Source organism: Ovis canadensis, chromosome 2 (assembly GCF_042477335.2).
Source record: "Ovis canadensis isolate MfBH-ARS-UI-01 breed Bighorn chromosome 2, ARS-UI_OviCan_v2, whole genome shotgun sequence".
In the NCBI taxonomy this organism is placed as follows: Eukaryota; Metazoa; Chordata; class Mammalia; order Artiodactyla; family Bovidae; genus Ovis; species Ovis canadensis.
The window spans coordinates 40,415,015-40,432,111 of NC_091246.1; the positions used below are offsets into that span (position 1 = coordinate 40,415,015).

A 17,097-nucleotide genomic window follows, 5' to 3' on the forward strand; every position below is an offset into this window, starting at 1 on the left:
AGTTAGTCTACACAGAAGTAAGCACAGATGTATATTCTTTTTTGAAATACATATAACAGTATTTTATACACATGGTTCCTGCATCTTGCTCTTTTCCACGTAATATATATCTTTGCGATCTTTCCAGGTCAGAACATATACTGCTGCCTTGTTCTTTTTGTTATATTTTGCTTCTAAAATGAGAAAATGGATATTTCTTCTCAACAACATTGCCACCTCTGCTGTCAATGAATCCCTTTCCTTCGTTAAAAACAAACAAACAAACAAAGAGCAAAATAACAAACAAAAAAGCAAAAGCAAAAACGGAACCTCCATGGTCAAGGTCTGCACATTTCAGGAAGCTCACCTTCTCCTCTTGGATCTTTTCCTCAATCCTCTTTGAGGCCATTTCATGGGCCTTGAAGAGGGCAATGGTGCTGGTTTCATCTGGGTCCAAAATGTTCCCATTGTCATCCCGCACGACCAGATCCAACCCCAGCATTCTGGAAACAAAGGAGTAGTCAGCTGGTTCTCCTCCCCAGCACACTCTTTTCTGAAGAATCTTCATGGAGGGACAACCCTGGTGGTCCAGTGGTTAAGAATCTGCCTCCCAATGCAGGGGTCACGGGTTTGATCTCTGGTCTGGGAAGATTCCACATAAAACCTGGGGCAACCAGGCCCATGCGCCACAACTACTGAACCTCACCTCTAGAGCTGCAAGTGCTGAGCCCACATGCCTAGAGTCACTGCTCTGCAACAAGAGACGACACTACAATGAGAAGCCCGAACACGGCAACTAGAGGGCTGCCCCTACTCGCCACAACTAAAGAAAGCCTGTGTTCAGCTGCAAAGACCCAGCACAGTCATAAATAGAAAATAAAAGTTTTCATGGAAGAACCCAGAGGATTCGGATGAAAGGCTGGGTGCTGGACAAGTTAAGACAAGAACTCACTGAATTTTCTCCTTTCAATTTCAGCCTTCTTTCCAAACAAAAACTAAAAAATTTAGGATAATGCTACCCAAACTTGTAAATAATATGCAAAGTAATCTGGTCCCAAGAACCTCAACGGAAAATGCAAAACTGGCACTCATTCTAACCAAAATACTCTAACCAATGCTTCTTTCCCCCTAATCATCTGTAGTTTGCTATGGGAACTTCTATGAAAGACAAATGCTCAAATATTGGGGGACTTGTCCTGATTTCCTTAAAAGCACAGGCATGGGGGATAGTACTTCATTCAAGATTATCTTAAAGGAGACCAAGGAAGTCAGTCCTGGCATTGGTATCACAAAATCTCAGAACACAGACTTTGGTGTCAGCTGAACCAAAATTTACATCCTGGTTTTAACACTTGCTAGCAAGGTGATTTAGGGTAATCTACATTTAAAAAACAGCAACAACAATGAAAAAACTATTTATTTGGCTGTGTCGGGTCTTAGCTGCAGAACACAGGATCTTTTGTTGCAGTGTGCAGCTTTCTCTTTAGTTGTGGCTCATGAGCTACGTTCCCCAACCAGGGATTGAAACTAAGTCCCCTGCACTGGAAGGCAGATTCTTTACCACTGGACCACCAGGGAAGTCCCTGAGCAATCTACTTAATTTTGCAAAGCCCTGGGTTCCTCATCTGTAAAGACACTCTGTCAGGATTACAGGGGAATTTAATGAGATAATGCACATAAAGCACCTAATATCTAGCATATATCATGCTTTCAATGAATGTTAGTTTTGACTGCAGCAACTAGCACAGGAAACCTCTGGCTGTGTTAAATAAACGTAGCTCTGGGTGCTGCATGGTAGTAGTAAGGGCCATAGGCTCCCTGCCCGGCACCATCCCACCAAGGCTTTTATGCCCAACACCAAAGCAGAAAAAACTGTTCTTAGTTCTAAGAAGCTGGGGATTGTGGTTGAAACACGATACTGCAGTCTGAATTCCCAGAGAGCATTCCTGGCACTAGCAATCTAGGAGTGGGGATGGCCAAACGGCAAGAAAACTCTGGCATAACAGTGCAAAGCCATGGGCTAAGTCTTTGGGAAGAAAGCAAAAATACCTAATTTCCCTCTGCCCTGTTTTATGGCTTCTCCATCAACTGATTCAGTCTGGCAGGTCCCTTGTCATGGGAGCCAGACCCACAGGCCACCCAGGATCATGAGCGACAGCCCATGTTGGCCTCTCAGAGACTGAATCATGGATGCACCGATGGAGCAGCTTAATTTCTCGAGTTGCTTCCAAGGGCTGAAACAGAAGGCAGGCATGTCCTGCTGTTTGTGGGATGTTACCATCTTGTAGCAGAGACCAGGGGCCCCCAGGCTGATGCCACACTGTGCCAAGACTCAAAAATACACTGGCAGCATATGTGCCAGGGGGAGCCACTTATTCCCTCTTAGCTGTTTAAGAATCTCCCAGCACTGCTTTCAAATTGTGGTGCTGGAGAAGACTCTTGAGAGTCCTTCGGACTGCAAGGAGATCAAACCAGTCAATCCAAAAGGAAATCAACCCTGAATATTGGAAGGACTGCTATATATTAGAATGACTGATGCTGAAACTGAAGCTCTAATACTTTGGCCACCTGATGCAAAGAATTGACTCACTGGAAAAGACCCTGATGCTGGGAAAGACCAAGGGCAGGAGGAGAAAGGGGTGAGAGAGAATGAGATGATTTGATGGCATCATCAACTAAGTGGACATGAATTTTAGCAAACTCCAGGAGACAGTGAAGGACGGGAAAGCCTGGTGTGCTGCAGTCCATGGGGTTGCAGAGTCAGACATGACTTAGCAACTGAATAACAACAACAGAAACGGAAACTAAATGTCAAATGAATCATCAACAAAAACTGAGAAACTAGTCCAGTGTTTTAGAAAGAGCTGGGCAGGAGGGCTGAATTCCAGGTCACAGTCAATTTTGATGAATTAATTGAATCTTTCATTTTCCAAAGGGCAGTAATATCAGGAACCTACATATATATGCTGGGGCCAATGAGAAGCTTAATTAAGAGGTTACAGAGGTTATTAAAGACATAACAGAAGCTAAAAACATGCTTTACTATTCTGGCAAATCTGGTTTGCACACAGCATAAACAATAGTCCCAATTAGGGGAAGACAAAGAGAAAGAGAGAGCATGCAGCTACTGATTTTAAACCTACTGTCAGAGTTCTGTGATGGCCTAGAGGGGTGGATGGGAGTAAGGGGAGTACAAGAGGGAGAGGACATATGTATACATACAGTCAATTCACTTCATTGTACAGCAGACATTAACACAACAGTATAAAGCAAATATACTCCAATAAAAAAAATGTAAAAAAAGAATCCACTGTTGGAATAAACATAGAGAGGGAAGGAACGATAAATTAGGAATCTGGTATTAACATATATAACTACTATATATAAAATAGATCATCAACAAGGATCTATTGTAGAGCACAGCGAACTCTACTAAATATTCTGTAATAATCTGTATGGGAAAAGAATCTGAAAAATAATAGATACAGGTATAACTAAATCACTTTGCTGTACACCTGAAACTAACAAAATATTGTAAATCAACTATACTCCAACATAAAATAAAATTTAAAAAAGAATAAAGAGATTATCTCAGGTCCCAGAAAGGGTCAGTTTCTGATGCTCAGACCTTCTGAGTTTGTCTGGCAGTGGAGTTGCTTCCATTCAAACCCCAGATGCCCCGCTCATCTGTCGTCTCCTTGAGACCAGAGCTCCAGCATGGGGCCTGTGCTGGCTCACGAAGGGCACTGGCAAAGTTTCTTCTACACAATCAAATGTTTCCCCAAGCTGAAAGAAAGCAGTAAGCACTATTCTTTGGTGACTGCAAGATCACAAGCCCTTGGGGAGGTGTGTCCTTTGCCTGAATGCGACTGGGTTTTTCCAAGTTCTCAGTGAGACAGACATCATCCCTGATTTACCTGTTCCCATGATCAATCTTGGCTGTGACCTTCTTCTTGAGCTCTGCCAGTTCATCTTTGGGGAGGGTGCCAGACAGGATCTGGGACCGCCACTCTATCAGGTTGTACGTCATCTGCTGCAGCTGGCGGAAGAGCGTGACCTTGTTGTTCTAAGGTGAGAAAATGAGGCAGAGGAAAGGACAAAAAAAAATGGTGTGATGGGAGGTGAGAACATCTTTTGCCTTGATCCTTTATAAAGTGTTATTTAACCAATTATTCTGCCATATAATGAACTGTGCACTTTGAGGGGACCTCTTTTGGCTCAGTGGTAAACAAATCGCCTGCCAATGCAGGTGATGTGGGTTCCATCCCTGGGTCAGGAAGAGCCCCTGGAGAAGGGAATGGAGACCATAATCCAGTATTCTTGCCTGCAAAATTTCATGGACAGAGGAGCCTGGTGGGCTACAATCCATGTCACAAAGAATTAGACATGACTGAGCGACTGAATATGCATACACAGAGCAAGCTGTGCACTTTGAGGCGACCTCTTTACATCTCTAGGGATGGCTTTGCCCTGACCCATCCCCACCTCTTCCTCCGCGGCAACTTCAGAAACAGATAACCACTTATAGGATGGACAGGATGGAGGGTTGGTCCTAGCTTATAAGTGTATCAATCATCCACATGCCTTAAACTTCTGCCCATGTTCCTCCTTTGGTTGAAACCAGCCACTTGGGACTTCCCTGGTGGTGTTAAGAATCTGCCTTTCAATGCAGAGGACATGGATTTGATCCCTCGTTGGGGAACTAAGATCCCACACACTGAGTGAGGGGCAACTAAGCCCAGGTACTGCAGCAAAGACCCAGCACAGCCAAAAATAAAAATAACAACAAAAACATCCAGTGATTTCCACCGTCCTCCAGACACACTAGATCACTTTGTAAGTCTCTTCCCATCTTGGCTCCTACCCACATTCCCAGCTACACTATACACTCATCACTATCTCAAAAATCTATGCTCCTTCCACATAAAGCCATGTGTATTCTCCCATGTGCTCCAGATCCTCACAGTAACATGACTCCTCTACCTGGAACCACTTTTCTCCTCTTCCCCACCAACCCTCCACGTCTCACACAGCACACCCTTCTCTAACTGCTAATTCTGACATCTACAGGATCTTAGAAGTTTCTCCCTCAAAACCGTAACTCTGGCTTGGCTGTCTCTCCCACAAATGCTGGAATTTGCTCCTCTCTCTGCACTCTACCTGTACCACACTGGCTAATGTCCGTCTCCCCTTCGATGGTAAGAACCTACAGGGCAAGGGTAGTTTTGCATCTCTAGGAGCTGGTACAGAGTAGCCATTCAATAAAATGTACCACATCAATGAATTCTGGATGGGAAAAGAACTGTAATTTCAGAGATATGGGATCACTGAAAAGAGACTGTGACCAATTATTATAAAGTCCCCCAAAAATTGTTATACCATCCTGAAAAACGTTAGACCTGGAATAAATGAAACCATTATTCTGAGCTTCAGTAAGAACTTCCTTAACTGAACTAAAATGAACTTACCAACCAACTAATTATTTGCGCCTCAATCATTTTAAGGGTCTAGTGCTTGATATTCATACCTTTATACACTAGTGCTATCAAAAGGATGCATTCATTATATTTAAAAAAGAAAAAAAACAGTCAATAAGCATTTACCACGTGCTAGAAACAAAGTTCCTGTACATTCTAAAGGAGAAGGCAGCAATAAGTTTTAGATATATGTAAATATATAAAATATTAAAATATGAGCATTTAAATAAACATCAATATCATATGTAATATTTACACTAATTACATGCATATAATATATATATTAAATATGTAAACACACACAAGATAATTTCAGAAATGATAAAAAGTACAAGGGGACTCCTCTGGTGGTCCAGTGGCTAAAACCTTGCACTTGCTATGCAGAGGGCCTGGATTCCATCCCTGGTCAGAGAAATAGATCCCATATACTACAACTAAAGAGTTCATAGTCCACAAGACCCAGTGCAGCCAAATAAATAAAAATAAATATTAAGAAAAAAAGCCAAAAGGAGGCAGAGTAATATGATAGGGCATGCCTGGTGGAAAATAATAGAATAATCAGGAAAAACTATTTTGTGCTTCCTTTTTGATACACCAATATATGCCACCACCCTCTGTATACTGTGAGACCACTTTTTTTTATTCATAGGTGGAAAGTCATGATACAATTGGATACCATATACTTCCAGAATTATCAGGAATATTACAATCTCCTGTAAAAACAATGCCCCCCCCCAAAAAAAAAGGCCGCACAAAGAAGTAGCTGATGGCTGTCAGGCACGTTCCTTAGTGATGCTCTTCTACATCCATCCCAGGTATCACCAACAATCAAGGCTGAAAATATCCAAGATACTCCTGAACAAAGAGGAAATGTAGGGGCTTCCCTGGAAGTTCAATGGATAAGACTCTGCCTTCTAACGCACGGGGTGTGGGTTCAATCTCTCATAGGGGGACTAAGATTCCGAATCCTGTATCCCATAGGGTGTGGCCAAAAAGTAAATTAAAAAAAAAAAGAGTACATGTGGAGTAAAGGGTCCTTAACCTAAGAGCGGACAGTGAAGACAGAAATGGTATTAGAGGTAAGAGCCCTTCAAGAAGTTCAAGGTTCTAGGCAAACAGAGAGGAAAGAGATGAAGAACACATTTATCTGTGATTGCAATACTCTCTGATAATCCCTTGGAGAAGGAAACGGCATCCACTTCAGTATTCGTGCATGAGAAATCCCATGGTCAGAGAAGTCTGGTAGGCTGCAGTCCATGGGGCTGCAAAAGAGTCAGACATGACTTAGCATCTAAACAACTACTACTAATACCAACTATCTGAAAGCACAAAACACAAAAGCTGATTAAAATCATGAAACCACCTGCATTTTAGGCTTTTAGCATTTTCTGAATTGTCTCTTCCTCATCAGTCTTTAGAAAAACATAAATGAAACTTTTTAAAAAATCTCATTTTTGAAAAGAAAAGGTAAAATAACCCTGCCTTTTTATTCACTCATTTCCATATAAAATATTTCCATGTCCTTGTCTTTCAAACTGAGAAATCAAGCCCATAAAATTTTGCCTTTCAAAGCCTCTAGGCAGAAAAGGATCTTTTATTTCTTGCAAATTATTTGTCTGCTCCTCGTTTTCCCCCCCAATATTTTCTCATTTTAAGATATTAGGTCTTATAATACAGTAAAGAAAGAGCTCCAAGTCTCCAAGGACTACCTATGAGAGACAGCTCTTTGTGTGGGGTACTTTTTCACAAGTTCTTGGTCTCAATTATATTAGACACTATCCAGGGCAATTTAATTATTGCCTGTCCATATCAGCCTGGTTTGCCAAGAGTTCCCCCCAAGAAGTATGAAGACGGCCATTCTTCTGGCGATCACTGTGCCAAGTTAGTTCTGAATAGACAAGCTGGAACACACCAAAGGATGCAGCCTCTGACTGTAAGAAAATGGATTTTATTACCACATTCCTAAGATTGTTCTAAGAGGATGTCCTGTGCAGGAGCTGGTTCCTGACACTTTATGGATTCCTGGGAAAGCAAGTAAGGACAGGAGAGGGGAAAATCAAGCTCTGTCTGTAAAACCAGGAGTCAAGGACTCAGGCCTCCATCTTTACCCCCCATTAGTGTGCCTTTCCTACTATCTCTAGCCCTACTAATTTCAATCTTTGTACTAGCGGGCATTCCCTGGTGGCTCAGCAGGCTAAGAATCCACCAAGAGTCACAGCAGACATGGGTTCAATCCCTGGATCAGGAAGATCCTCTGGAGAAGGCAATGGAAACCCACTCCAGTATTCTTCCCTGGAGAATTCCATGGACCGAGAAGCCTGGGGGGCTTCATACAGTCCAAGGGGTCACAAAGAGTCTGACACAACTGAGTGACTGGGCGCACACACACACATTGTCACATAATTCAGGAGGGCAAGGAATGTGTTTAATAATGTCTTTGATCCTCCCTGCAAAAGTCAGCACAAGTCTGGACACAGGAGTGAACGAAAAGCAAACTGTGACAGCTCGGACTTAAAATGACACCCTGGTTTCAGTTCAAGGAACTTTTTAAAATTGATTTTTATTGTAGTTGCTTTATAATGCTATGTTACGTTCTGTTGCATAGCAAAGTGAGTCAGTTATACATATACATACATCTCGTTAGGATTTCCTTCCCATTTAGGTCACCACGGAGCACTGAGTAGAAAGCTCTGAGCAACACAGTAGGTTCTCCTTAGTTGTCGAGCTACACAAAATAGAGAAATCTAAATATTCCTCTAACCAGACAGTATAGATATTTCTGCATTGCTGAAAACTTCTCCCTCTTGGTGATCTTTGAGGTTTCACTTTTTACATTTCTATTCTGGGTATCTTTCTATGATTCTTATCGTTACCTGGGGGTACAGGGAGAAGAGAAGGGATAAACTGGGAGATTGGGACTGTCATATAAATACCGCTGCTGCTGCTGCTAAGTCGCTTCAGTCGTGTCTGACTCTGTGCAACCCCATAGACGGCAGCCCATCAGGCTCCCCCGTCCCTGGGATTCTCCAGGCAACAACACTGGAGTGGGTTGCCATTTCCTTCTCCAATGCATGAAAGTGAAGAGTGAAAGTGAAGTCGCTCAGTCATGTCTGACTCTTAGTGACCCCGTGGACTGCAGCCTACCAGGCTCTTCCGTCCATGGGATTTTCCAGGCAAGAGTACTGGAGGGGGGTGCCATTGCCTTCTTCTCCCATATAAACACTACTATATATATAATAGATAACTAATAAGGACCTACTGTATAGAACAGAGAATGCTACTCAATGCTGTTATGACCTATATGGGGAAAGAATCTTAAAGTGTAGGTATATGTATATATATAACTGATTCACTTTGCTGTACATCTGAACTAACACAACATTGTAAATCAATTACACAGCTATTCTTATTGTTATTTAGTCACTAAATCGGGTCCGACTCATCAACCCCATGGACTGCAGCCTGCCAGGCTCCTCTGTCCGTGGAATTTCCCAGGCAAGAATACTGAAGCAGGGTTGCCTTTTCCTTCTCCATGGGATCTTCGTGACCCAGGGATCAGACCCGTATCTCCTGCAAGGGCAAGCGGCTTCTTTACCACTGAGTCACCTCCAATACAAATCATATATTCAAAAAAACAGAATTTCTGGAGATTAAAGTCAGAGTGACAGGCAGAAAAGAAAAACAGCTTTGTCTTCAATAGTAGCAGGAATACAGAAAACATCCATTGAGTAAATTAGACATTCCGGGGTCATGGAGACAAGGGGTGTCAGAAAACCCAGATTCTATTCTCCATCTTCTTTCCCAAAGAATGCAGACCACAGTCAAAAGCCTGTTCTCTGGCCTTCTACTTCATCTCTCCCTCTGCAAAAGAATCAGTATTTCCTCTGCTCACCAACCTCTCCTCTTCCATGTAAATGTTCTTTGCTGGAAGTACAGGAACTTACTTAGTTTCTATCTTTAATTTAATGACCAACTTGCTAAGTGACTTTGAGCAAATTATTCCCTCTGGGATATGACCACCCATAAAATAAGGGGACCAGCACTGAGATCCATTCCCCAGGATAAGCGTCTTGGAGTCTAAACTAGATTCAATTACTCCTCTAAGCAACTTTCTGATTAACTATATCTGACTATCTCACTCTGATGTATTCACACACTGGGGTGGCTCCATATCAAATTGCCCCCATATAATAATAGCCCTTCAAAATGAATCTCATGTCTTTTCCGAGTATCTGGACCCCGTGGGATCCAGGATGGTATCCAGGGCTCTCTGTGTACTGTGCTGCACCGACCCTCAGTTCTGGGAAGACGGGAACTGCACCTTCCCACTTCGGCTAGTGCTTTCTCTCTGTCAGACAAGCAGACAGCCTGGCTAGCGAAAGCTCAGGTTTTTAAAGCTCAGTTTTTAAAGAAAAGATTCCAGTAAAAGGCAGTTTTTGCCTCTGGAAGCAATGCAAGAAATTCTAAAAGCCAGGTACCAAAGCCAGAGGAAAACAAAACTGGAAAAATACCCAAAGCACCCCCTCTACCCTGTTCTGGCCATCATCCCACCTCCTCTTGCCTCTCCTGAGAGCCACACACTGAAACAGGGCCTGTGACCCACAGACACAGAACTCTGACACCAGGACAAAGGTCTCTATAGGAATTTTCTGTCCTTCAGGACTAAGTGATCAGATGTCAGTTTCAATCATGAGGCCAGCTTAAGTACTGAGAAAGTCAATTCCTAGGCAGACTGATACGAAGTTCAGGGTTCTGAGGAGACAGGGTTTGGGGTTCTCAAGGAGGAGATAGGGGTCTGGAATTTTCAAGGAAGAGGAAAGGACAAAGGCTTTTTTTCCCCTCTATATTCCTTAATCACACAAAACTTTTTTTTTTTCTTTAAACCCAGAATTGATGATTACACAAAAAACAACTCAGTTTAAACTCTCTACAGTCAGCAAAAACAAGACCGGGAGCTGACTGTGGTTCAGATCACGAACTCCTTATTGCCAAATTCAAACTTAAATTGAAGAAAGTAGGAAAAACCAATAGACCATTCAGGGATAACCTAAATCATATCCCTTATGATTATACAGTGGAAGTGAGAAATAGATTTAAGGGACTAGATCTGATAGACAGAGTGCCTGAAGAACTATGGATAGAGGTTCATGACATTGTACAGGAGAAAAGGATTAGGACCATTCTCATGGAAAAGAAACGCAAAAAGGCAAAATGGCTGTCTGGGGAGGCCTTACAAATAGCTGTAAAAAGAAGAGAAGCGAAAAGCAAAGGAGAAAAGGAAAGATATAAGCATCTGAATGCAGAGTTCCAAAGAATAGCAAGAAGAGATAAGAAAGCCTTCCTCAGCAATCAATGCAGAGAAATAGAGGCAAATAACAAAATGGGAAAGATTAGAGACCTCTTCAAGAAAACTAGAGATACCAAGGGAACATTTCATGCAAAGATGGTCTCAATAAAGGACAGAAATGGTATGGACCTAACAGAAGCAGAAGATATTAAGACGTGGCAAAAATACACAGAAGAACTGTACAAAAAAGAGCTTCCTGACCCAGATAATCACGATGGTATGATCACTCACCTAGAGCCAGACATCCTGGAATGTGAAGTCAAGTAAACCTTAGAAAGCATCACTACGAACAAAGCTAGTGGAGGTGATGGAATTCCAGTTGAGCTATTACAAATCCTGAAAGATGATGCTGTGAAAGTGCTGCACTCAATATACCAGCAAATTTGGAAAACTCAGCAGCGGGCACAGGACTGGAAAAGGTCAATTTTCATTCCAATCCCAAAGAAAGGCAATGTCAAAGAATGCTCAAGCTACCACACAATTGCACTCATCTCACATGCTAGTAAAGTAATGCTCAAAATTCTCCAAGCCAGGCTTCAGCAATACATGAACCATGAACTTCCAGACATTCAACCTGGTCTTAGAAAGGGCAGAGGAACCAGAGATCAAATTGCCAACATCTGCTGGATCATGGAAAAAGCAAGAGTTCCCGAAAAACATCTATTTCTGCTTTATTGACTATGCCAAAGCCTTTGACTGTGTGAATCACAATAAATTGTGGAAAATCCTGAAAGAGATGGGAATATCAGACCACCTGACCTGCCTCTTGAGAAACCTATATGCAGATCAGGAAGCAACAGTTAAAACTGGACATGGAACAGCAGACTGGTTTCAAATAGGAAAAGGAATACATCAAGGCTATATATTGTCACTCTGCTCATTTAACTTATATGCAGAGTACATCATGAGAAACGCTGGGCTGGAAGAAGCACAAGCTGGAATCAAGATTGCCGGGAGAAATATCAATAACCTCAGATATGCAGATGACACCAACCCTTATGACAGAAAGTGAAGAGGAACTAAAAAGTTCTTGATGAAAGTGAAAGAGGAGAGTGAAAATGTTGGCTTAAAGCTCAACATTCAGAAAACTAAGATTATGGCTTCTGGTCCCATCACTTAATGGGAAATAGATGGACAAACAGTGGAAACAGTAGCTGACTTTATTTGGGGGGGGGGCTCCAAAATCACTGCAGATGGTGACTGCAGCCATGAAATTAAAAGACGCTTACTCCTTGGAAGGAAAGTTATGACCAACCTAGACAGCATATTAAAAAGCAGAGATATTACTTTGCCAACAAAGGTCCATCTAGTCAAGGCTATGGTTTATCCAGTGGTCATGTATGGATGTGAGAGTTGGACTATAAAGAAAGCTGAGCGCTGAAAAATTAATGCTTTTGAACTGTGGTGTTGGAGAAGACTCTTGAGAGTCCCTTGGACTGCAAGGAGATCCAAACAGTCTATCTTAAAGGAGATCAGTCCTGGGTGTTCACTGGAAGGACTGATGCTAAAGCTGAAACTCCAATATTTGGCCACCTCATGTGAAGAGTTGACTTACTGGAAAAGACTAATGCTGGGAGGGACTGCGGGCAGGAGGAGAAGGGGACAACAGAGGATGAGATGGCTGGATGGCATCACCGACTCGATGGACATGAGTTTGAGTGAACTCTGGGAGTTGGTGATGGACAAGGAGGCCTGGCATGCTGCGATTCATGGGGTAGCAAAGAGTCGGACATGACTGAGAGACTGAACTGAACTAGGGATTATACAACAACAATGTATCTTGCTTGAGGACAGTTTCTCCTTCCTGAAAACCTTCGGACTAACCCTGATATCTTAAAATGTATATTGTGGGAATGGGTCTGGTAGGATATTTCTATTGCTAAGTTTTAATCCTGTTATCTCAAAATGTAAATTGTGGGAGTGGGTCCGGTAAAATCTTCACAAACTTAAGACATCCTTTTGATTATAATAATGAATTAAAAAGTATATAACTCACTTGCTAACACCAGCGGGGGGGGGGGGGGCACTCTCCGTCCCTCTTCTGATGTCTATGTCACACGCTTTCTCTGTCCCTTTTCCTACTTTAATAAAACTCTGCTACACAAAAGCTCTTAAGTGATCAAGCCTGGTCCCTGGTTCTGAAGCTAGATCTTTTTCTTTGGAGATCACAAATCCGACATCATTCACAGTAAGCTATCATCCTGGGGGCTTGTCTGGGATCTTCACGACAAAGGAAGAACACTCAGAGCTCTAGCCTCTCAGCTTTCTCAGTACACGTTTTCTGATTTACTTTACTAACTCTACCGTGTGCTTGTGTGAATGAATGACACGCCCTGTGTGAAGGGAGCATTGAGCCCTGCTCTTCGGTTTCCCAGTGCCTCATAATGACTGAAGGCAGCGCCAAAAGGGGGAGCCTTATCGGGGTTTTAACCAGCCTGCCAATGCCGAGACACCCAATATCCCTTCGAGGGGAGCAGTCAGAAATGGGCAAAGCATGTGGACTGAACTTTCCTTTCTCGGTCAGCTTTTCCTGGTCTCTTTGACCACTTCATAATCGCGTGGGGAATTAGAACTACTAACTTAATCTGTTGGATCATAGACTTTCAAGGGACTTGTGACCCATGCTGTTATTGTGTACTTTTACTTAGAAACCCCATGTATGGAAGTGCTTAGCCTTGGTAGACTAGGCAAGGCTTGGTAGACTAGGCAAGCCTTGGTAGACTAGGCAAGCCTTGCTAGAAAGTTCCTAGGAGCCCGTATGGAGAGAGGTGGAACTCTAGCTCCAGGAATGACTCTCAGGCTAGAGGTTACTAGCTTGGCTGCCTGCCTCAGAGGCCAGCGACCTGAAAGTGAGTCTTTGTCACGGTTGTGCCTCCTATCTGTATGGGTAGAAGCACTGCTGGTGACCGCGAGGCTTATGAGGACACAGACTGGGAACTGCAGGATCTGCTCAGACTGGAGATGCGGTGGGCTTCCTCCTTTGGTAGCGCCAGCTCTCAGACTGGAGATGCGGTGGGCTTCCTCCTTTGGTAGCGCTAGCTCTCAGTGGACCAGCGGAGGCATTACTTTGCCAACATAGGTCCGTCTAGTCAAGGCTATGGTTTTTCCAATAGTCATGTATGGATGTGAGAGTTGGACCATAAAGTAAGCTGAGCACCAAAGAATTTATGCTTTTGAACTGTGGTGTTGAGAAGACTTTTGAGAGTCCCTTGGACTACAAGGAGATCCAACCAGTTCATCCTAAAGGAAATCAGTCCTGAATATTCATTGGAAGGACTGATGTTGAAGCTGAGACTCCAATACTTTGGCCACCTGATGCGAAGAACTGACTCATCTGAAAAGACCCTGATGCTGGGAAAGACTGAAGGTCGGAGGAGAAGGGGATGATAGAGGATGAGATGGTTGGATGGTATCAATGACTCAATGGACATGAGTTTGCGTAAACTCCGGGAGTTGGTGATGGACAGGGAGCCCTGACATGCTGCAGTCCATGATGTTGCAAAGAGTCAGACACAACTGAGCAACTGAACTGAACTGAAAAGTATAGAGAAGCCTTTATGGGACTAACTTTACTTTATGACATTACTTGGTGAGATGTAATGCACGTCTTGGGACAGATGCTGACTCATGGCTTGAGAGCGTGAGTTTTGGGAGAAGCTACTGCTTTTGGAGATGAATGGCTTGAACATGAGACAAGGGGAAAGAAGAACATTAAATAGCCCTCCTTCCTACCGGGAGCCAAACAGTTCCCATAATAGAGCCACTTTGCCAGATGTATTCTTGTAAGACTTTAGTAAGCACATGCCAAGACTTTATGCTCAGTTGGCTGACATAGAACAGGGAGAGAAGGAAATTCCTGATCAACTCCTAGTATAGAATACAGGAGGCTCTCCACAAGTTTACTGATGTCAATCTTGAAAGTGCAGAGGAGTAATGATCTTAAAAGACAGATTTCTCCCTCAGTGAGCTCCAGATATCTGCTGTAAGTTACAAAAACAGCCGTTGGACCAAATCAGTCTTTAGGAAAACTGTTACAGCTAGCTCAGATGGTATATTATGGTAGAGAACATAAGGAGGAAAATAAGAGGCAAAAAAGAACCAGGCAAAAGACTGAAGCCCCAACAAAGGCTGTTAGACCTGCTCCGAAACAGCCTGAGAAAAATGCCCAGAGGGACCCAGGTGAAAAGGGACGGACTTGTTATTACTGTGGAAAGAGGGAGATTGCCCTCAGGCATCTAAGCCACCCCTGGCTCCATGTCCTGTCTGCAAAGGACCATCCCGGAGAAGAGACTGCCCTCCTAGGTGTAGGCCCCACGGGTCAGACTCTCAAGACAATCGGGACTGAAGGTGTCCAGGAGTCCCCACACAAGCTCCCATCCTAGTAACACCTGAGGTACCCCGGGTATCCTATCTGTGCAGGGCCAATCAGTCTGTTAGGGGAAAAGAAAGTGAAAGTGAAGTCGCTCAGTCGTGTCCGACTCTTTGCAACCCCATGGACTGTAGCCCACCAGGCTCCTCCGTCCACGTTAGGGGAAGCACATTGATTGAAACCGCCCACTGTGGCCAGGTACTATAGTAACCATCTGCATGAGTTGTTTTATGACAGGAGATCCTGATAAGGAATACAGAACTAATAAGCCACCACCAACAGGAAGAGCTCGGGAAAGGTCTAAAGGAGACACTGTGTGTCCGTCCACTTCCCAGAATCCCTCTCGCTAGCATCCATCTTGGCTGAGTGATGCGTGCGCCACCAGGAAAGACTCTGAATTATAATGATTGGTCAAAGACCACCTAGAAACTAATCCCATCACCATAAAACCCGACACTGCGAGCCACGTGGCAGAGCAGTTCTCCTGGGTTCCCTTACCCTACTGCTCTCCTCCCGGATGCCCTTTCCCAATAAAATCTCTTGCTTTGTCAGCACATGTGTCTCCTCGGACAATTTATTTCCGAGTGTTAGACAAGAGCCCAGTTTCGGGCCCTGGAAGGGGTCCCTCTTCCTACAACAAGTCGATTTTCTTTTGGACACTGGGGCAACTTTCTGCTCACTAAAGCCCCTGGTCTGCTTTCCTCCTGATCCACTACCGTAATGGGGCTGTCTGGACAAGCCAAATATTTTTCAATCATTGATTTGAAGGATGTTTTCTAGAGTTAAACCTATGTTAGATAATCCTCTACCTATGACTTCAAGACAACTGAAACGATTCTTGGGCATTACAGGCTACTGCCACATTTGGATCCCATGTTATGGGGAATTTGCCTGGCCTTTATATAAACTTGTAACTGAGACTCAGCAGGCCCAAACCAACAAACCGGTTTGGTCTCTAGTTACTCTTAAGGCTTTAAGGCTCTTCAAATTGCTCTCTTGTAGGCTCCAACTTTTTTGAGCTTGCCCACAGGCTCATAGTTTCGTTTCTTTGTTACTGAAAATAAAGGCCATGGCCACATTGCTTAAGGGTAATTGTTACTATTGTTTTGCTAATACCTAAAGCTCATAAGTTTACTAATGGGCAAAATTTTAGTGTACTGACTTCTCCTGATGTAAGTGGGATCTTAAACTCTGAAGTTCAGAGCAACAATGCTCCAGCTTCAAAGCTGCTGGAACTCAAGGGGTGTCAAAAGCTCTAGGAATAGAATATAACTTACACTGTTACTGGAGACCCCAATCATCAGGAAAGGCAGAAAAAAGCTAATGACATTATTAAGAGACATCTGCATAAGTTAACTCAGGAAACACAAGAGAGTTGGTTTTAAAGTTTTACCTGTAGCTTCAATGAGCGCTCAAACTGCTCCTAAGAAGAAGGGACTGTCTCTATGACAGACTGTTTCCCTGCACAGACATTATCATAGATCCTGAAGCCTTAAAGTTAACTGTGTGACTCAGCTTTCACCTTTTCAAAAGACATTACTGGGAGGTTAACATCTGACTCAGCCTTTTTATCAAACAAGCCGCTGTTGAGCCAGAAACCAAAATAGGCCTGAGAATCTAGGTGGGCTTGCTTCTTCTGACTCCTGGAGTCCTGACGTCTGCTGTTTGACCCTCAAGACAATGCCTTCCTGTCCTGGGCTCTTTCCTATGCTGCATTCCACAATCAGTCTAATTGCTGTGTCTGTGGAGCACTCCCCTCCTGACCAACTGAAGACTTCCCAAGGTGAGTTTCTCCACTTCAAGGAAAGGACTTTCTTCAACTCTGAGAATACCTTCACCAATAACAATCACATGCGACTCCTCTTCTTGATCTGATGACATCTAACAATCCTAAGACAGACTGATGCAACTATGGACATAATGTA

General features: G+C 43.4%; 1 protein-coding gene across 1 annotated transcript in view; it reads right to left on the bottom strand.

The window, feature by feature from the left end:
* The window catches only part of DOCK5 (dedicator of cytokinesis 5), a 274,699-nt gene that overhangs the window by 133,083 nt on the left and 124,519 nt on the right, over positions 1 to 17,097 (bottom strand). The window contains exons 6-7 of the mRNA XM_069575968.1: positions 3,897 to 4,045; positions 347 to 482 (exon numbers count right to left, since the gene is read on the bottom strand). Of these exons, the coding sequence (XP_069432069.1) occupies positions 347 to 482; positions 3,897 to 4,045 (285 nt within the window). The remainder of the gene's footprint in view (positions 1 to 346; positions 483 to 3,896; positions 4,046 to 17,097) is intronic.